Source organism: Balaenoptera physalus, assembly GCF_965194825.1.
Source record: "Balaenoptera physalus genome assembly, chromosome: 11".
Classification (NCBI taxonomy): Eukaryota; Metazoa; Chordata; class Mammalia; order Artiodactyla; family Balaenopteridae; genus Balaenoptera; species Balaenoptera physalus.
Genome location: NC_138896.1, coordinates 19,890,505 through 19,912,349, shown reverse-complemented (window position 1 = coordinate 19,912,349; position 21,845 = coordinate 19,890,505). Strand labels below are relative to the sequence as shown.

The following is a 21,845-nucleotide window of genomic DNA, read 5'->3' as shown; positions in this document are numbered from 1 at the left end:
TGTCTGCAGCCTTGGCCAACATCTTGACTGCAACATCATGAGTGACTCTGAGCCCAGATCACCCAGTTAAGCTACTCCTGAATCCTGATCCATGGAAATTATGAGATAGTAAATGTGTTGTTTTAAACCACTAAGTTTTGGCATAATTGGTTATGAAGAAATAATTAATGCAAGGTTCAAATGAAAAAGTGTACTGGTACTCTATATGCTTATATATATATTTGTACATAGAACTTTATACACACATTATTTTATTTTATTACTAGACAAAGAATTTATGTACTTTAATAATTAGAGTATACTTGTGTGAATATAGATAGGTGGAATTATTCTGTGAAGGAAATTATTATACATATATGTTATCTTCCCCATTTGCTTTTCAACGCCTTAATCTTTGTGGAATAAAGGGTGAAATGTGTTCTGGGAAGGAAGGGAAAAAATTCCCCAGATATTTAAATTTTCCTTGATAATGTTAACTGCTCAATTTGCTTTAAGTTCTTTGTAAAAGAATTGGGTAGAATGAATGGAGCAAACTTTTTTTTTTTATTGGAGTGAAATTGCTTTACAATGTTGTGTTAGTTTCTGCTGTACAATGAAGTGAATCAGCTATATGTATACCTATATCCCCTCCCTCTTGGACCTCCCTCCCACCCCACCCCTGCATCCCACCCATCTAAGTCGTCACACAGCCCCAGGCTGAGCTCCCTGTGCTATACAGCAGGTTCCCACTAGCTATCTATTTTACCCATGATAGTGTATTTATGTCAAACCTAATCTCCCAATTGGTCCCACCCTCCCCTTCCCTCCGTGTCCACATGTCCATTCTCTACATCTACGTCTCTATTCCTGCCCTACAAATAGGTTCATCTGTACCATTTTTCTAGATTCCACATATATGCGTTAATATACGATCTTTGTTCTTCTCTTTCTGGCTTACTTTACTCTGTATGGCAGACTCTAGGTCCATCCACATCTCTACAAATGACCCAGTTTCGTTCCTTTTTATTGCTGAGTAATATTCCATTGTATATATGTACCACATCTTCTTTATCCATTCATCTATCGTTGGACATTTAGGTTGTTTCCGTGTCCTGGCTATTGTAAATAGTCCTGCAATGAACATTGGGGTACATGTGTCCTTTTGAATTATGGTTTTCTCAGGGCAGGGTATATGCCCAGTAGTGGGATTGGAGCAAACTCTTTATAATACTTTATTTCTAATGGTGATCATGTATTTCTAACAAAAGTGTTAGAAGCCAGATTTTTCCAATTGACTGCTATAACCTTCCTATATACATTAAATGGAATAGTTAGTAATAGCATTTGGAATTTGGGGAGTGACAGGGAATCAAGAAAGATCTTTGAAGTGAAGTTAATAGTGAAGAAGCAAAAGTCAGTGGGAGCCAGGGTTCAAGGAAAACTAAATTAAAATGTTTCTGATGGCATTTACTTTTTCTTTTACAAATTGAGACTAACAGACAAAGATAATGGGTAAAAAATTCCTTCTCAAATAGTATCAGCAGATTCTTCTGGACAGCAGTCTGTACATCTTTAACCCAAAGTATAAACAGGAGGGCATGAAGTAATATTTTTGGATAATACCTGTAGGCATAAAGCATGAGAAGTAGAAAGGAAAAAAGGAAAGTTAGGAGAGAGAAAGAAAGGAAATGGGGAAAGAAGAAGAGGTTAAACAATAAAGAAAAAACATAGTGTGGTGTAACTACTCCCCAGCTTATTCCTCTGGTTCTTAACTGTGTTTCAAACTTAGGATAATGCTGGTTACCTGGCCAAATCTTATTTTCCAAGCCTGTAACTTGCTTTAGGCCTTCAGTAAATATTCAACTATCAGGCTGCAAATAAGTACTGACCTCCACAGTTCGGGCCTACATGAAATTAGGGTAAGCCTAGAGGAGAAATTAACTATCTCCTTATGCTCCCCCCACACCCCAGAAAAGGCCCAGAAAACAAATATAATTTCTCCCTTTATATCATTTTTGTTTAGTAACCATGTGACTGCTGTGGATGGGAGGGCTTGTATGTACCAGAGTGTGTGCTGTGAATAAACCCTCTTGGACTGTGGAATTTTATTGCCCCATATTATCAGTTACCTTAGATGGTACACCTGTAAGGTTGAAATCTGGAGACCAGGCTCTGGTGCTGCTGCTTTTAGGATCAAACTGGAGAGTTTCAGAACTAGTTCTCTAGGCCTGGATTGACTTAAGCATAAACTTGTTCTGTATAGATGTTTATCATGCTTATTAAACTGTAAATCATACATATGACCAAAATCAAGGCCCATGTCTGATAAACTTAACAGCATTAATGAAGAGAGACAAAATATTTGAGAATTCCTGAAACAGCTAGTATGCTTACTGGCCATAATTATAGTTATAGAGAAAATTGAGCTAGAAGTGTTTTCTTCCTCCAGGGAACATTGCTGCTATTCTTTGGCTCATGTCACTGAGACCTGACACAGACCCACAGCACACAGTGTCTTAGGATTTGTTCAGCTTGTGACCAGGTGTCTCCAATTCTATTTCATAGTAGCTGAAACTGAAAACTTCATTTTTTCCCTCAACATCTGCTCCATCCTGCTTTTTCACGATTATTATAGCAGTGTAAAAAGTTTTCAGTGGTTTCATAGCTAAGACACCAAAAGCACAAGTAACAAAAGAAAAAACAGATAAAATTAACTTGAACGAAATTTAAAACTTTGTGTGGCAAAAACAACCACCAAGAAAGGGAAAAACCACAACCCATAGAATGGGAGCAAATATTTGCAAATCATATTTCTGATAAGGGACTTGTATCTAGAATAAAGAACTCCTGCATCTCAATAATAAAAAGACAAGTAAATCAACTCCAAAAAAACGGGCAAAATCTCTGAATAGAAATTTCTCCAAAGAAGATAGAACAGCCAAAAGCACATGAAAAGATGTTCAACACCATTAATCATTATGGAAAGGCAAATCAAAACCAATGTCAGATACCCACTTCACACCCACTAGGGTGACTATAATCAAAAAGGCAGATAATAACAAGGATGTGGAGAAATTAGAGCCCTTATACACTGCTGACTAAAATGTAAAACGATGCCAACACTTATGTCTGGCAGTTTCTCAAACGGTTAAAGATAGAGTTAACGTTTGCCCCATAATTCCATCCAATAGAACGGAAAGCAGAAGTCTACACAAAAACATTTACACAAATGCTCATAGCAGCTTTATTCTTTTTATGTATGTATGTATGTATGTATGTGTGTATGTTTTGGCTGCATTGGGTCTTTGCTGCACGCGGGCTTTCTCTAGTTGCGGCAAGCGGGGGCTACTCTTTGTTTGCTGTGTGCGGGCTTCTCATTGCGGTGGCTTCTCTTGTTACGGAGCACGGGCTCTAGGCACGCGGGCTGCAGTAGTTGTGGCACGCAGGCTCAGGCTCGTGGGCTCTAGAGTGCAGGCTCAGTAGTTGTGGCACACGGGCTTAGTTGCTCCGCGGCATGTGGGATCTTCCTGGACCAGGGCTCGAACCCGTGTCCTCTGCACTGGCAGGCAGATTCTTAACCACTGCGCCACCAGGGAAGTCCCAGCAGCATTATTCTTAATAGCCAAAAAGCAGAAACAACCTAAAAGTCCATCAGCTGATGAATGGATCAACAAAATATGGAATAGCCATTCAATGGAATGTTATTCGGCAATAAAAAAGAGTTAAGTACTGAAACATGCTACAACACAGATGAACCTTGAAAACATTAGGCTAAGTAAAGGACCATGCATTGTATGATTCCATTTATATGAAATGTCCAAAAAAGGAAAATCTGTAGAGACAGAACATAGATTAGTGGTTGGGCTGAGAAGAGTCAGAAGTGGAGTGACTGCTACTGGGCATGGGGTTTCTTGTTTGGGTGTTGAAAATGTTCTCAAATTCTGGTGATGGTTGCACAACTCTGTGAATACACTAAAATCCATTGAATTGTACACTTTAAATAGGTAAATTCTGTGGTGTATGAATTTTATTTCTAATAAAGCTACTTCAAAAAAAAAAACTCTTCCAAGGAGATGATCTTGGATACAAATTAGGGCCAGATCAAGAAGACATGAACCATTACTATTTTTTTATATCTTTTTTTAAAACCAATGTCCTAAACTACCTGAAATCCTCAATTTTACCCTTTGAGTTTTCTGCACAGTTATCATTATGTGATTGTGAAAATCAATCAGGGAAGCACTAGGAAAATGCTAGCTTTATCTTTCAAGGTTAGCAATAATTTGGAAACCTCAGGAATCTCATCTTTTAGTTGTGAACAATTTATTTTGAAGGGTGGGTCGCAATTATTCTTTTAACTCATGGGTGAAAAATATGTCATTACAGGTAATCTATTTTGATTTTACCAAGTGAAGAGCAGTAATTTGGGGACCCACCAATAGAGTTCTAAAATTTCATCACAGAGAGTAGCTCATAAAGGATTATGTAGGCTTTGCTTTTGTTGAGTGTTGGCCTTTGCTGATTACTTATTTATATAACTGAGTTTTTATAGGCACACTGGAGCTCTAAAAAATGGGACTCATTGCTTTTTGGTGCCAAAGACCTGTGATTCGGATGTGTGGGTCCGTCCCACAGTACCCTCTTCATATTTTGACGAAGACAGAGAACCAACTAAGGGACAGGTCCTAGGCCTAAGGTCCTGATTGACGGATCGCCATAGAAATTGTGTTCTCCAAACGTATGGACACCAAGGGGGAAAGCCGTGGGGGGGTGGTGGTGGTGTGATGAATTGGTCGATTGGGATTGACATGTATACGCTGATGTGTAGAAAATTGATGACTAATAAGAACCTGCTGTATAAAAAAATAAAATTCAAAAACTCAAAAAAAAAAAAATTGTGTTCTCAAAGTAGGGTTGAAATGATCCAAGGGGCAGGTTCGGCAGTTTTTCTGCTAAGCCACAGCAGCAACGCTCCAACGGCGTCTCTCACCTTCTTCGGAGCTTGAGAGCCGCCCTCCCTCCCTGCGCACGTGGCGAGGTGGGGACAGAGAGCCATGTGCGACCAACGTGAGCCACTTTCTGCTGCACGCTGTTTAAATTCCAGGTATTGGAAATGAATTCTCAGCTGCAAGATACCGCGGGGCAGACCAGAAGGACTACCAATCAGCGGTTTAGAAATAAAACCACAACGAACTGAAATGAGAGTCTTCGCCTCCTCTTCCGACACACACTTCCCTTTTCCTCTCTCACTCCGCCTCCTTCACCTTCGCTTACTCTCTGCCCACCGGCTCCGCCCCGTCCCGCGACCCGGCGGAGTCTAAGAGGCGGACGAGACCAGGGAAGAGCGAATCCATCCTGCTGCTTCGTCTGGGAGGGCAAAAGGGCGTGGCCTTATGACGACAGAGGGGGAGGGGCGAGGGGCCAACTCTGGAGCCCGGGACCTCCCGACAGAGGGGGCGGAGGGAGAATGGGTCGGCCCTTTCCACGCCCTATGGAAACTCCATACTGTACAAGAGGGGAGTGTCTATTCTCAAACTTCCCTTTGAGGCGGGAATGTTAACTAAGAAGCTTAAGCTCAAAGAGTCACTCTTTTAAAAGCTTGCTTACACCCTCTGCTCCAGCTCTTCTTTCCTCCCTCCTTTGACAACCATGTAAACCTTCCCCCTTCCAGTTTTTTCTCCTTCTTCGCTTCTGCGCAGATGGTGGCGGCCCGCGGGGTGCGCAGCCGCAGAGAGTTCGGGGCGGTGCCGGTGAGAGGCGGGTGACGCAGCGGCCGTCGCTGCCATTTTAAGTTGTTTGTTCTCGCTTCTCTTCTCAAACGCGACTCTGCCCCGGACCCGGGAGGCGCTGAAGTCGCTGCCGCCGCTTCCGCAGCCACCGGTGGGGGGGAACCGACCTGTGCCACCGCGGAAGCCCACCCTCCGCTTCAGCATCTCCCCCCTCCTGGTCTCCTCGACCTTCTTTCCGAGAGCCGGAACTCGACCCGTGCGGAGAAGAAAGACTCCAGAGCAGATGCTTGAACTGAAATAACTTTATTTTGGGGGGTTTACTTCGCTGACAGACCCCCCCCTTAGCGCAGGGCTCCCCTCCCCTTCCTCCCTTCCCCCTCCGCCGCCAGTACAAATCCGACCCCCCTCTTCCTCCTCGTTTCTCCTCCTCTCTTTCTCTCGCCGTCGCCGCCGTACCCGCGTCCTTCCAGTCCGCCGCCGCCCGGGGCGCCGAGCCAGACTATGGGTCCCAGGTGGGGGCTGAGCGGCGGCAGCAGCGCGGGCGGCCCGGTCACAGTGCGCACTGCAGTGGGGATGGAGGGGCTCAGTTGGCTGGTGGTTTTCTCTTGACATGGCTCCTGCCCGTGCTGCGAGCAGCGCCCCCGCCGCCGCCTCCTCTTCCGCCGCCGCCACCGCTCCGCCCGCGGGCTGCGGCTAGAGGGCCCGAACCCCGCCCGAGAGTCGGTCAGTGAGTCCCGGTCTCCGCGGGGACAGGGAGGGGACTTCCCCGTCACCCACCCCCGCCCCAGCTGCCTCGAGTCCACCCTCTACCCCTTTGGGAAACCAACTAACGACCCCGCCCTAAGCAATTCAAGCTCGGGAAACATGGTCTGTTCAACGTGAGAGCGGAATCCGGGAACTTAATTTTTTTTTTCTTGGGGGGGGTGGGGTGGGCATACTTTAAAAAGTAATTAATATTAACGCAACTATTTTCTTTTCTTCTCACTGATCCTTTCCATTTACCCTCTCCCGCCTCCTCTACCCGGGCGGGGATTGTTTCCACGATGAAATGAGTGAAAACCCGAGTGATCCAGTGTCTCCCGTGGTGCGAGTGAGTCGCTGCCGCTGAAGGCAAAGGGTGGGGGTGGGACCTGGGGGGTGGAAGGCCGGTGGTCCCCGGGCACTGCCTGGGATTTGGGAGAAGAGCCCGCCACCTTTGCCTCAGCAATGCTCACAAGAAGATAAGTCGCACTCCCCACGGTCTTGCACAGGGGCAGATTCATAGGGAAGGCTCCCTTGGGGAATGTAGGACTCATTGCAGGACTGGGGGTGTTGGGATCCCGGGCATTAATCAGGTCTAACCACAGAGCCGGAGTCATTACTGTATCGTATTCTGTACCCCCTTTCCCTGTGCCATCATGATTCTCCTTGGCAGCAGCATTAGCAGCCGCCTGAGGGTGAAAATGTGGGTGATGGGGAAGTTGGTAATGACTCCGCTGTTTTTTCTTATGGCTCCTTTGGGCAACAGCTGCCCGCCCCCGGTATACACTGTAGTTGATTGCAGGGAAACCCTGTACCTCTCCCCTTCCTTCTCTACCGATTTTGCACTTTTCTCTTTGCTCACCACCAAGTGTAATCAATAACACGCACTGACAATACATAGCAATAGTGAAATCTGAAATAACTAAGAATTAATTAGGTACTACAGCCATGGATCTGGCTGGGTAAAATCCAATTGGGTATTTCAGTTTCATTCACCTACCCTGTTTTGGGGGGGTTATTTTGGTGGCTTTGTTTTTTCCTTTCCTTTCCTTTTTTTTTTTTTTTTGACATTCAGAAAGCAAGGATCACAGTCCCCCTCCCCATTCCTTTTCATTATCCCTTCTCTGAAAAGAGGGAAAAAAATCCGGATGGATTTTAAGGATTGGACTGATGTCAGCTGTGTTTTATTGCACACCTAAATCCTATTAATAGGCTTTTCCGTTCCCCCACCTTTATTTTGGCAGTTAAGCCAAATGTGTTTTCCAAAAAGTTAGTTCAAGTATTTTCTCCTCTTTCTTTCCTTCCTTCCCTTCCTTTTTCCCATCTGACCCCAAACGTTATTGTCCAAACATGACTGGACAGCAGCTTTTGTTTCTTGACCCTGTAATATGACAGTCTGCTAATATTGCCAGAAGGTGCAGTTTTTGGGTTACAGTCGTGATTTTAGCTATTCAATCATATTAGCAGGAAAAAAATGACTTGTTTCTGTTGTACTTGAGTCTTAAGAAAAAGTGCCCATAGTTTAGTGACAATTTCCAAAGGCTTTGGTACCACCTGTATTTCAAAATGGGGGACCCAAACTCCCGGAAGAAACAAGCTCTGAACAGACTACGTGCTCAGCTTAGAAAGAAAAAAGAATCTCTAGCTGACCAGTTTGACTTCAAGATGTATATTGCCTTTGTATTCAAGGAGAAGGTAATTTAAAGTTCTTAATGTGAATTAGCACAAGTGATTTTTGTAAGTGTATATTAGGTTAAAGAGTGGTTGACCAAAGTCTACATTTGCGTGCTTTAACTTTGACCCTTGTGGGTAATTATCTCAATCAAAGGAGTTGCAGTATAACTATGAATGGAAGGCTTGAGTGCTCATTGGTTTGGTATTACTTAATTCTAAAGCTTCTTAGGATCCACTTTTAGTTAACACGGGGTGGGGTAGCATTGTAAAACTCATTTATGTTTTATAGTGAATTTCATTTATGTGGAGTTACATAGAGAACTTTGATAACTGAATTTAAAGATTGTTTAAAGTATACAGAATGTTTGAAAGTAGTAAATTAGAATCAGAATGTTTATATGCTGAAAGCGATGTGGTTCATCAACTGTTAACCTTTTCTCATGGTACATTTAATGAAATAGAATGCACTTTAATTCTTAGGAGCAATTGATTACTGTAAAGGTTTGATTTGTGTTTAGAAGTGCAGTTGATTAAAATTCAAAATGACCAAGTTTAAATTTTTTTTGTCTTAATCAGAATTAATTCCACAGTTAAATAGCAAATAATGAGTTGTGAGTAGTCAAGGAGAACATGATAAAAGCAGTATTTTTTTGCAACTTAAAATAATTGACAGTTTCTTAGATAATCGATCTCTCTTTGACATGAGGTCAGGTTATGAACATTAAGGAAATACTACTTTGATTTTGTGCTTAAATTATGAGGTAATTTCACCTCAGAAACATCATCTTAGCGTGGCAGCTCTTTAATATTTGAAAGTTTCCCACGTTTTTACCCCACTATTAAAGATTCAATATTTAAGAATGCTTTTAGCTGCTAGAGTATAGCATTTTAAAGTGGTTTCAAAAGTGGTTTGTTTTGAAATGATATCACGGATTTACTTCTTTTTTTTTCCTTTTTTTGTTAATTGCAGAATTGATAAGATGAGATTTTAGTTGAAGCCATTATAATGTAGGTTCACTAGAAATAAATACAAGATATAAGTAGTGAGACTAGATCTTTGAATTTAACGTGTGAGATGCCCCAGATTATACCATCTAGCTCTCCTAACACCTATGAAAACCTGCTTTCATTCTTTGAGTGGACAGTATCCAGGCAGTTTGTCTGAGCAGTTGATAAATTTTATAACCTAAATTGATGATGAGCCCTTGATCTTAACTACGTTTGAAGATTTGGTAGACATTTTTTTTACCTCCTCTTGAATGTTGATGCTTGTAGTTACGTAATATCCAGAAGGAGTAATGGAAATTGACCCTTTTAAGGAGTGAAGCAGTTAATTTGTCTGAAAAACTTTGATTTTAAACTGCTGAGATTTTAATTTGGCTGTATGTAGGACCAGTTAAGTGAATTTACATCAAGAGTAAATCACTGTTTTGTTTTTTTAACCTTAGGGGTATCTGGTGTTTGTTTCTCACAGCATTTAAGAAATATTTTCTAAAATAAGTACTTGCTGTGGTTACCATAATGCTATAAAACATGCAGTTAAACATTCTGCTAACAGCCTGTTTGTGTGTGGTAGAGGAGTAAGGGGGCTGGGGGAAGAACAGAAGGATCCACCTATTTGAAAATCTGTGTTTTCAGTACAAAAATTACATCAGTTAAGAATTTTGCTGAGTTAGAATAAAGGTACATGACATTGTAATATGAACTCTGGGTATTAAGACAGTGTGCTACCTGTGGGTTAATACACCTTTTTTTTTCTTTTAGAAGAAAAAATCAGCACTCTTTGAAGTGTCTGAGGTTATACCAGTCATGACAAATAATTATGAAGAAAATATCCTGAAAGGTGTGCGAGATTCCAGCTATTCCTTGGAAAGTTCCATAGAGCTTTTACAGAAGGATGTGGTACAGCTCCATGCTCCTCGATACCAGTCTATGAGAAGGGTAAATTCTGTTTTTGTCTTGGTTTTGGTAGGTTTTTGTGAGTTTAACTTGGGTTTTTCTTCCTCCTAAGAATGGGTAGTTAACTATGGTCATAAATCTCTTTAAAAGTGGAATTTAAATAAAGCATGGATAACTTATGTGTTATTATGTTGGTAATTGTGTTATGTTGTTGCTGTGATTCGTGGTTTATATTACTGTTCATTGGGATTTCCTTTTTCAGGGGAGAACATCATGCCCCTTATAAGTAAGGAATTTTGCTAAACTTCTGCAGCTCATTGAAAGAAAGTTAGTCTGGGCAAACTTGAACAAGAGGTCCCCAGGATTAGTGGGCTTGTTGGGGAGGCTGGAGATAACCATATACTGGTCTGGAAGAGGTTAGTTGGCCTCAATAATCAGCATACAACAAAAATAGCATTTCACCTGTGATTAGAAGATAGTGATTCATATTAGAAGTTCTGATTTTGAAGAGTGGAAATAATGGTACAAGGACTTAAAAAAAAAGAAAAGACAAAAAATTAGAGCTTCAGTTGGAGTTTTCACCGTGCACTGAGTTAAGATCTTAATGTGAAAAACATTGGATTGAGAGATTATATGTGGACTCTATAAGAAAAATTAGAATTACGTCATGAGCTGTTCAGATTGTATACAGACTTCTTTAAAGACATAAAATGATACATGGTTGACCCTTGAACAACACAGATTTGCACCGACTGCCAGGATCCACTTATAAGCAGATTTTTTCAATAAATACATATACAATACTACTCAATCCACAGTTGGTTGAATTCACAGATGCAGGACTGTAGATGTATGGGGGGCTGGCTATAAAGTTGTATGCTGAAATTTCGACTCTGGTCAGTGCCCTTCATGCCCAAGCTGTTCAAGGGTCAGCTGTATAGTGGACCTTTTGCACTTGTAAAATGTTTCTGTAGTCAAACCCTGTAAGTTGTGACATTGCTTGTTACGGCTTTGTTTCTTTGAAAGTAATTTTTTTTTTTTTTTTTTTTTGGCGTTTTATAGGATGTAATTGGCTGTACTCAGGAGATGGATTTCATTCTTTGGCCTCGGAATGATATTGAAAAAATTGTCTGTCTCCTGTTCTCTCGGTGGAAAGAATCTGATGAGCCTTTTAGGCCTGTTCAGGTATTTTATTCTAAAATAAGTGTGGTGAACATGTAAACAAGTTGAAAACTCAGAATAGGGTCCAATTTAAGAAATTCTTTGGGAATACGCTCTCTAATTTACTTCATGAGTCCCTCCTCGCCTTTTGACTGTTGTAATGCAAGAATAGAAAGCGTTTGGATTATAGAATCTCTTGAGAATGAGGTGGTTCTAACTATCTACTGTGTCCTTGAAATTATGGTCAGAGAAAATCTTTTAAGGTAGACATTTGTTTATTTATAGAGGAGCCCATAGATGAACTTCAGAAAATCTCTTCCCCTGCACCACACACTCTCCTAAAATACTTTATACTTAACCCTGGTTGTCAAAGGAATCTAAGAAATGAATTAAGAAACCCTTTTCTAGGAGTTGATTTGCATATAAAACTTTATAGGAGAAAAGTAAATGTAATAGTGGTTCTTAATTAACTTTCCTTGACATCTTGCTATGTTTTGACTTGTCGTTTGATGTGCTTGACAATTTCTAGTGCTTTATTTCAGGGCATTTACCTGGGTGTTGATGATTTTAATTTTATTTATAGTATATATATATATGAATGGAAGGAAATAGAACAAGATCCACCAAAGTGTTAATCATGGTTAGTTTTAGGTCAGATATAGCTAACTTTTCCTTTTTTACTTAAATATATGTATGTGTTTCAGTAAATTTCTATATGAGCATACTTATTTAACAATCAGAAAAACAAAGAAATAATTACATTTATTTAAAGACTCGACTTTATATACTAAGCTAAATATTAGAAGGCTTACTTTAAGCTAATTGCTTAGGAATATGAAAATTGTCATTGAAAAAATTTTGCATTTATCCATTACTATGAAGTATCTTTATAGTGCTTTCGGGTGTGATAGGCAAATTGGTATACTCCTCCTGTCCCCATGGTAATGTTGCTACACATTAGCTCAAATTAGCATTCCTTTTTCTAAGATTCATTTGACGGTAGTAAGTTTTAAAGATAATGCATAGGCGGCTAAATAGAGGTGAACGCATCATATATTTGTGTCTTTTTTTTTTTTTTTTTTTATTTGTGTCTTTTAATAGATGACATCTGACTAACATGAATGTACTGGAGAATTTAAGTTGAATATAAAAGGCAGGAAGACGGGAATGGAAAAGGCATGTTTACATTGCTATCAGGGCATGTCTTAACACCTGAACCGTAACTGCTCTCCAGAAGCACTACTAGGATTTTTTTTTTTTTTTTAGTTCAGAATTTCCCATTGGAAAAATTTAGGTCCATTTATCACAGTATATTTTTGAATTTCTAGTACCCTGTCTTTTCCTCTGAGACCTTTTTAAAAAAATCATTGTATGAAAATAGTCTTGTCTCAAGTAACTTTTCTTTAAAATCATGGCTGTTATATTGAGTGTTGACTGTGCTAGGCTGTCTCTTAAATATATACATTGAATCTTAGTGGTTACAATAAACTAGGTAGATAGGGACCTCCTTTTGCAAAGAAACGTGAGTCAGAGATAAGGTAAATAATCCAAGGTCATGCAGTTAAGTGGCAGTCAAGACCTTAAGTCTGGACTGACTATAAAGCTTACGCTCTTAATTTGCTACCCTGTACTGTGGAAAGCCCTCCGAATGATAAAACCTTAACTTACGGACTGAATATAAGCAGTAGGATATAGGTAATAGCTTTATAATTTTAGAATTCTACTGCAGTAAATAAGGTAACAATGTAAAAACAAATACACTTCTCTGAAGTAATTTAATATACATAAATATCCTGAATGAGAAGCTTTAAATAAAAATAACAGTTTTTTCTCTCAAGATACATGAGAAAAGGAAAAGTAAACTTTAACTCACACACTTTTTTTTTTTTTTTTTGACTCGAAACAGTTTAAAATCTGAATACTTCAGTCATGAGATTTAATAGGAACCAGAGTAAAGATTGTTTTAAAATATCCAGTTCTACTGTATTCATAGTGCTGTGAAGTACAGAGAAGTACTAGTGAAGTAGATCTCTGCTTTCCTCTTCATCCCTCATGCTGTTGCTTTAGGTTAGCTCTTCATCACACTATTAAAACATTCATTACTTTTCTTCCGGGAATTATTTCTTACATGGTACCTATGAGAGTTTTCTTTTGTGGACCATTTGGACCACAAATGGACCAAAAGTGTGGACCATTTCTTCCCAAATCTTTGGATATTCAAATAGGATAGAATTGAAGTGCCATAGAAATACAGGCAAGGCCTTTTCCAGTCTCACTCAAATCTCTCTTCAGTGTGATACTCTACTGGCCTCTTCCATCCACCCTGATATTTGCCATATTGAAACACTTGAGGCTTTCTTTCTTGAGCAGTGTCTTGATTTTGACACTTGTGTTTGTGTAGGTTCTGTTTCCTAAAACGGCATTTTCCAAATTACTTACCATTACTATTTTCCCCAAGGAAAATTACTGTCATCTTTCAAGGCCCAATCCAAAATCACCTCCTAATATTGCACTCATTGTCTACTCTGTTAATTATTTCTTCTTTCTTCCCATAGCACTTTAACAGTAAGAACCCATTTTAGGTTTTTTACAACTAACCACATCTTATTGTGGGAAAGGTTTGAAGCATGTTAGGTTTTATATTTGTATGTGCTTTTCCTCTTCAGCAGTATGTGAGTCCCTTAAGGTTGAGATAGTCTTATTCATATTTTTCAGTATCTAATAACATGCTTTTTGTATTCTGAGTTCAATAAATATTTGAATTGTGCAGAGGTACAACTCAGTATTATATTTTACATACAATAGTACATAGGGGATACCATATCATCTTTTGAGTTATGGTTTATGAGAAAAACTACTGGGTAGTAAAATCCTAGATAGCAGGAACTGATGTTTTTTCCACGTTAGTATTTTCTGCTGTCTTTGACATAATAGGATAAAGATTGTTTGAACTGAATGGACTAATAATCATTTTTACAGTTCACTATCTAAGTATCAGATTAAGGTTTCCAGGTTTCTTGAATTCCCCGTTAGCCTGGTGTTTTCACCTAGCATTTGGCCTCTTCACAGACATTTTGTGGGAGGATTGTGTTAATCTTCCTCATATTAAAAGATTAAAAAAAAAAAAAAATTAAAAGAATATTATGACTGACTTGATAACTGTTCTTCATAACATTAAAAAAAAGTCTTTTAATCATCTGAAAAAATACATGTAAAAACGTTTTTTAAAAATTTGAGGGGTTCCTGTATCCTCAGGTGCTCATCCTTGGGAGGATTGGAAGCATATTTCAGGTGTGGGCTTTACATTTCGTTTACTCCTCCTAACTGATGGGTTAGAGCCCTGTTTTAAGTCTAAAAAAGTTAAGGGATTTGCACAGGCTGTATAAGTAGTGAGATGTGCATCTGGGATTGGAATATAAACATTTCTTTCCAAGAACCATCTACAGTGTTCCTTATATGTTATAATAGGAAGAAGGGATGTGTCATTGGGCTTAAAATACTAAGGTAGGAGTCTTGAGCTGAGTGGGTTTGAAAATCTGATTTTATGATATTTGGCTTAAAATCGTTGAGTATTAGGATTTAGTCAGTTTGGTGTAGTTTTTCTTGAAGGTCAAATTATGAAGTGCTATCCAATAGAACTTTCTGTGATGAAGGAAATCTGTATCTCAAGAGACTAGAATGGAGGCCACAAGCCACATGTGACTATTGATCATATTGATATGTGGCTAGTACTAAAGAACTGAATTTTAAATTGCATTTAATTAATATAAATTTAAGTAGCCTCTGTTGGTTACCATACTGAACAGCACAACTCTGTGCATGAGTGCAGGTGATGTTTCAGGTGGTATAACATGTTTGTGGTTACACGTAAACATTTATATTTCTTAATTAGGCCAAATTTGAGTTTCATCACGGTGACTATGAAAAACAGTTTCTGCACGTACTGAGCCGAAAGGACAAGACTGGAATTGTTGTCAACAATCCTAACCAGTCAGTGTTTCTCTTCATTGACAGACAGCACTTGCAGGTAAGCTGTTTTTTACTTTTCCTTTTTTTTTAAAAACCACATAAGGGCTCATATTAAAAGCTTATTGGTTAGCAAACTGTTTTCTATATGTTACTTAATTCTGTTTTGCTCCTTCAACATGGCATTAATTTTGAAGTTACTTAAAAACCAAGAAACAGACGTCCTGACCTTAACCTAGAACAATGGTTCCCAAACTTTGCTGCATATTAGAACTACCTGGGGAGCTTTTTTTTTTTTTTAATAAATTTATTTATTTATTTTTGCTGTGTTGGGTCTTCGTTTCTGTGCAAGGGCTTTCTCTTCATCGCGGTGCGCGGGCCTCTCACTGTTGCGGCCTCTCTTGTTGCGGAGCACAGGCTCCAGATGCGCAGGCTCAGTAGTTGTGGCTCACGGGCCCAGTTGCTCCGCGGCACGTGGGATCTTCCCAGACCAGGGCTCAAACCCATGTCCCCTGCATTGGCAGGCAGATTCTCAACCACTGCGCCACCAGGGAAGTCCTGGGGAGCTTTTAAAAGTCATGATTCCAGTGTGCAATAATCAGAATCTTTACTTTGAATAAAATCCTCAAGTGATTGATAACACATTATGTTTTGAGAAGCACTGGCCTAGACCTTTTAAATAAATATCTGAAAGGATGAGGCACATCTGTTTTTAAAAGGTCCACAAGTGTTTTAAATAAGTACTTCCAATTTAAGTAGCAATCCAAGTATTCCAAATTGATTTTTATTCTCTAAAATGTGGTTTATTCTTACCAATCTAAGCCTAAATATCATTACTTAGAATTTATAGTAGATAATAGATACTTTGTTATTAACCTTTAAAAATGGCATCATTTTAATTTATTTAACATTCATTCAACAAATGAGCGCTAAGTGCCAGGCACTGTATGGCAATGAACAAGTTAGAAATTCCTTTTGGGTTGACATTCCATTGTGGGAGACCTAGAAGTAGATAAGTAAAATATATAGTTAGATAGTGATAAGTGCTAAGAGAAAAGGGGGAATTACATAAACTGTTGGGTGTGAATTGTTAGGTGCTGTCACCAGAGAAGGCCTCATTGAGAAGGTGATTTAAGACTTACTTTAAAAGTACACTATTAATTGCATTGTAGAACATTTTTGTTTTTATTTAAGAGCGAGTTTATGCAAGGTACTAGAAAAATACAAATGGGAATCATACTGCTACCTTCAAGGAGCTGATAGACTACTTGGGAAGATTGTACATCTTCCATCTTGTAAAAAGTTAAGTAATTATGGTGTAGGTACAAATAAAAAACCGGGAATTAAGAAGAAGATTAATTTCACTGGAAGCATCTGGTAAAACTGATAGAAGAACCATACAATTTAGGTGGGGTGTTTTTGGTTTTGGCCTTTTTTTTTTTGTTTGTTCTCAGTTTCTTTACCTCAGCTCTCCTTTGGTGAATACTTTGTAGTTGACTCGTTTTTCCTTTTTAATTGCCTGTAGTGTACTTTCATTTGAGTTACTTGTTGAGAAAATACTGTATAGCAGGGTATGTGGAATCCACAACAGAGATTTTTAGTCATAGAAGATTTAATAATAACATACACTAGTGTAGCAACTTCATTTTCACGTGAATATATATGAGGTCAGTGATACTGTATAGAAATGACTAGTGAATTGAAGGAGTTTCTTGGCTAAATTAGTTAACAAATCATCTCTTTTTATGTATCGAGGTCAGGTGTTCTTAATGCTTTATGAAGCAAACAGCTTGAATCCTTTTAATGAAAAGAAAATTATAAGCTCATAAGCTAAATTTGGGTTGTAGGTAGGGTGTGACCAGTAGTCTCAGTTTGTCTGGAATGTCCTGGTTTTAATACTGGAAAGTCCCAAGTCCTGGAAACCCCTCTGTCAGTCCTGGACACACTGGGATCACTGGTGCCCCCTAGTTGTAGATGAATTTGTTCTTCAGCGCTCTTAGTCCCCTTCTTCCACTCAGGCTCTGTTCTCAATCTTCATAAGCTGGAGGTGTGTTGCTGTATTTGCATTATATGGAAGAATCAACCTCCACTAGTTCATGAGGGAATTGATATTAATAGTGGTGGCCACCACCTGTAGTATACAGTTGATGCTTGAACAATTCGGGGGTTAAGGGTGCCAACCCCTGTACAGTTTGCATATGACTTTTGACTCCTCATAAACTTAACTAGTCTCCTGTTGACTGGAAGCCTTACTAATAATGTAAATGGTCGATTAACACGTATTTTGTATGTTATGTGTGTTATATAGTCTTACAATAAAGCTGAACAGAAGATGTTAAAATCATAAGAGAAAATACACTTACAGTACTGTACTGTATTTATTGATACCTAAGTTTATGTATTTTATTTACAAGATGAATTGTCAGTAACTACAATGTTCTTTTACACAATACAAAACACTAGGTGTTATATTAGTAACATCTACTAATTATATTAGTAACATTAGACATCAAAAAGGATAATGTGAAAAAAATTCATATTTATTTACAGGTATAATGATCCATATATTGATAATGAAGTGCAGTATGGTTGCTTTGTGGCAGCCTAGTGTAATCGATACGATTGCTTCTTGGTAGCCTAGCTGTCCACTAACGAATGCTAATGAATGAATCGTTATGAAAGTTTTATGGCATACAGTATTACAGTCATATTCATAATACAGTATTAGAAACATTGTAACATTTTTTTAAAAGCCACTTACCTGTGATGACAGGCTATGTCATTTCTCCAGTTGTGAGAGAGGCGTACTGTATGGTAATGTAATGCTTTGAAAAGCAAAGCAATAAAACAGGTAGAAAACTAACACATTAATTATATATTAAATGTCACTCACCTTATGCCTGTGTAAGGATAGACTAGGGTCTGCAGTTGACCCTTGAATGACACAGGTTAGAGCTGTGCTGGTCCACTTAATACACGAAATTTTTTCAATAAATACATACTACAGTACTGCACGATCCGCAGTTGGTTGAATTCGTGGTTGGTTGAATCTGCTGATCTGGAACCGTGTATATGGAGGGAAGACTGTAAACTATATGCAGATTTTTAACTGCAGGTAGGGTCGGTGCCCCAACCCCTGTGTTGTTCAAGGGTCATCTGTACATATATTTTACGCATTCATGACACACTTAACTTTTTTTGATATTTCTAGACTACATGGTCTATTTTTTCAAATTACCACAAATCTCCAAAATTTTTCCAATATATTTATTGGAAAAAATTTGCGTATAAGTGTACCTGAGCAGCCCAAACCCATGTTGTTCAAGAGTCAACTGTATTATGTACCAGACTCTATACTAAGAGCTTTTACGTGTATGAGCTCATTTAATCCTCACAACAGTCTTCTGAGGTGTAGATCTTACTACTCCCATTTTATAGCTAAGGAAATCAAGAAATTAAGAAATTTGGTAAAAATCATCTAGCAGAGATCTTCTGCCCTTTATATCCTAATATAATATATATGATAAGGGCTAGAGCAAAAAAGAATTTTGAATGCGCAGTGGTATAGAGGCACATGCCTAGATTCTGAATAGTCATAGGTAGCTAGTCTGCTTCAGACATTGGCAAAGGCAGTCTTTCGCCTTTTTTTTTTTTTTAAGAGGTGCTATAGTGAAAAGATGCAAAACTTTGAAGGCAGTTCTGGGTTCAGATTTCGTCTTCCACTTACTAGCAGTGGTTATTTGTGAAAGCACCTAGCACTTGTTTATCAAATGTTAGATGTTAAAATAGTAACTGCTTTTTAAAAAATACTTAGAGTTTGATTTAACTGTTAATACTTTGGCCTTCTAGTCCTTTCCCCCAGGATACGCTTAAATCTTTTTTACCTATTTCTAATCTCTCTACCGTCTACTCTCACCACATCTGCTGTCTTTCTGTATACAGATGTGATTGCAAACCTCTATTCAAATCTGTCTCCATGAAATGCCTTTAATTTCTTTTAGCAAGTAGACTGTGTTTGACTTTCCCAACTTTCAATTTTTTATTCTGCATAAACTCTGTAAACATTTAGTTTATAATCATGTTTACTCTGTTTTCTCTATATTTTGTATGGCAAGGTTCTGTCCTAACTAGGCTAAGGTCCCTATGGATGAGAACCATAATTTCTTCCCTTACTCTATATGCTTTGTTACTCTGTCCATAAGTGCTTAATAAATTGTGGGGGATGGACTTCATGTGATAATCGGTCATTTATGTTAAAGTCTTTATTAAGAATATTAAAAAATGTTTTCCCCTTCCAGACTCCAAAAAACAAAGCTACAATCTTCAAGTTATGCAGCATCTGCCTCTACCTGCCACAGGAGCAGCTTACCCACTGGGCAGTTGGCACCATAGAGGATCACCTCCATCCTTATATGCCAGAATAGAGTGCTGACCAGCAAAATGGAGAAGATCAGAGAGTGCAGCAGCAGTTTTTTTTCTTTTTTTCTTACCACTTTATTCTTTCAGAGTTTAAAGAAAATGGACTCATGCACAGAACACTATGCATTTTGAAACTTGTTCATCCTGGATTTTTTTTTTTTATCATTTGTTATCTCAGAACTTAAATTAGATGTCTTCTGCACAGACTGTGTGAAAGAAGATGCTTTGCATATTTGCTGCACTGCATCAACATCTTACTAAAAATGTGAAATGAAAGGACTATTGTACACTGAAATGCTTAAATGTATCTGAAAGCACAAGGTGATACTCATTTTTGATAGTCTTTCCATTTGTGCTGGTTTTTGCCTCTTTGACATCTGTCATCAGTATTTGGAGGGTGAGAAGTGAATGTAACAGGTATAAATAACATTTTAAAAGCTTACAGCTTTGCTATAATCACATTGTTCCAGAGCACTGTCAGATTCATTCTAATGACCAGAAGTGGTTGTTTAAAAACAAAAAAAGAAAAAGAAAATACAACCATGGGAAAGAAATCTTAAATGAAAAAAGCATCTCATTGTAGGCATTCTTGCCTCATATATTACTGGGCCATGTTTGTTTCCTGGTACTCATAAATATATGTATTTTGTTTCCAGATCTCTTTCCCCAAGTTGCTGTTACGAAAGAGCATTCTGCTGAGTGTGGATACAGTTATACACATTATTAAAGCAGATCTGGAGTCTGAAGTAGCTAAGCAGCTATAAAACTGAGAAATACATTCATAGCTGCAGAAACCATAATAGGTAGAGGACTTTCCTTTTGGTTTTGTTTTTGTTTTTTTGGTTTTAAAAAGAGATTTTTATTATAAAGGAAAAAATTCCAGTGAATTGTGCAGAAATACTGGTTTTTACACCACCCTAAAGGAAAACTTAGGGTTTTTTGAAGTAGAAAAGTTACTAAAGTTGGGATCTTAAATTGTGAAAACATACAAAAACACCATTGAGTGTCAAAGTTCTAAAAGGAGAACTCATTTTGTGCAATGAACATAAGGAAAGACTACTGTATAGTTTTGTTTTTTGGTTTTATTTTTCTTTTAAATGAAGAAAAGCTTTGCTTAAGGGTTGCATACTTTTATCGGAGTAAATCTGAATGATCCTACTCCTTTGGAGTAAAACTTAGTGCTTACCAGTTTCCAATTGTATTTAGCTTCTGGTTGGAATTTGAATAAATGAAAACCTAAATAAAATAGGTGAAAGTTCCCTGACTATTCAGGTGAATACACAAAACTCGAAGTGGTAACTTTTCTTCTAAGTCGCTTGGGTACCCGTTATTGATGACCTTAGGAAGGTTTATAAACATGGCTAAACAGTAAACTCAGAAGAGAAGTTGGGTTTATAATTTCAACAGGTATGGGAATCAAGGACATTTTGTCAGCTTTTTTTTTTTTTTTTTTAAATAATTTTTTGGGCTGTGTTGGGTCTTCGTTTCTGTGAGGGCTTTCTCCAGTTGCGGCAAGCGGTGGCCACTCTTCATCGCGGTGCGTGGGCCTCTCACTATCGCGGCCTCTCTTGTTGCGGAGCACAGGCTCCAGACGCGCAGGCTCAGCAGTTGTGGCTCACGGGCCCAGTTGCTCCGCGGCATGTGGGATCCTCCCAGACCAGGGCCCGAACCCGTGTGCCCTGCATTAGCAGGCAGATTCTCAACCACTGCGCCACCAGGGAAGCCCCATTTTGTCAGCTTTTAACAATTATCATCCTGGCCTTAGGCCTGGCTTCATGGAAAAGAAAAAAATATTCTTAATTTCAGAATAATTGTTCACATGTTTTCTGATCAGTTGAAAATTAGAATCTATTTGAAATTAACACTTTCTCATGGCTGGGTACTGTTCTAAGCTCTTATCTTAACCTAACAACCCTGAGGGGATCTAGATGCAGAGGTTTAGGAACTTGCCCACACTCATTGTGAGTAGGGGAGGATTTAAAACCTGGCTGTCTGGCTCTGTAGAGTTAAAAGTTTTTATTTTAGAATAATTTTAATTGGGAAAGTTCTAAGTAATACAGAAAGCTCCTGTATAAACTTCACCCACAAAATAACTCTTGACATTTTGACATTCTGTCTTTCTCCATATATTTATATATATTTTCTGAATCGTTTGGGAGTTTGATCCCTTCCCCCTCGGTATTCCATATATCCCAAGTACAAGGATATTCTTATTACCGCAGTAAAATTATCAAACTCAAATGTAACAATGATATACTTTAATTTACCATCCATATT

At 38.6% G+C, this 21,845-nt stretch overlaps 1 protein-coding gene across 2 annotated transcripts; it reads left to right on the top strand.

Annotated features, from left to right (window-relative positions):
• The first annotated feature begins 5,754 nt into the window (after positions 1-5,754).
• LOC309638354 (uncharacterized protein C6orf62 homolog) lies at positions 5,755-20,854 on the top strand. Of its 2 annotated transcripts, none has more exons than XM_082414192.1 (5): positions 5,755-6,798; positions 9,888-10,064; positions 11,085-11,207; positions 15,076-15,210; positions 19,448-20,854. In XM_082414192.1, the coding sequence occupies exons 1-5, from the start codon at positions 6,757-6,759 to the stop codon at positions 19,571-19,573; spliced, it is 603 nt and encodes a 200-aa protein (XP_082270318.1). In that variant the 5' UTR covers positions 5,755-6,756; the 3' UTR covers positions 19,574-20,854. The 2 variants fall into 2 exon arrangements, with proteins under 2 accessions (XP_082270318.1, XP_082270317.1); XM_082414191.1 differs by having other exon boundaries at positions 5,758-8,144.
• Positions 20,855-21,845: the final 991 nt, after the last annotated feature.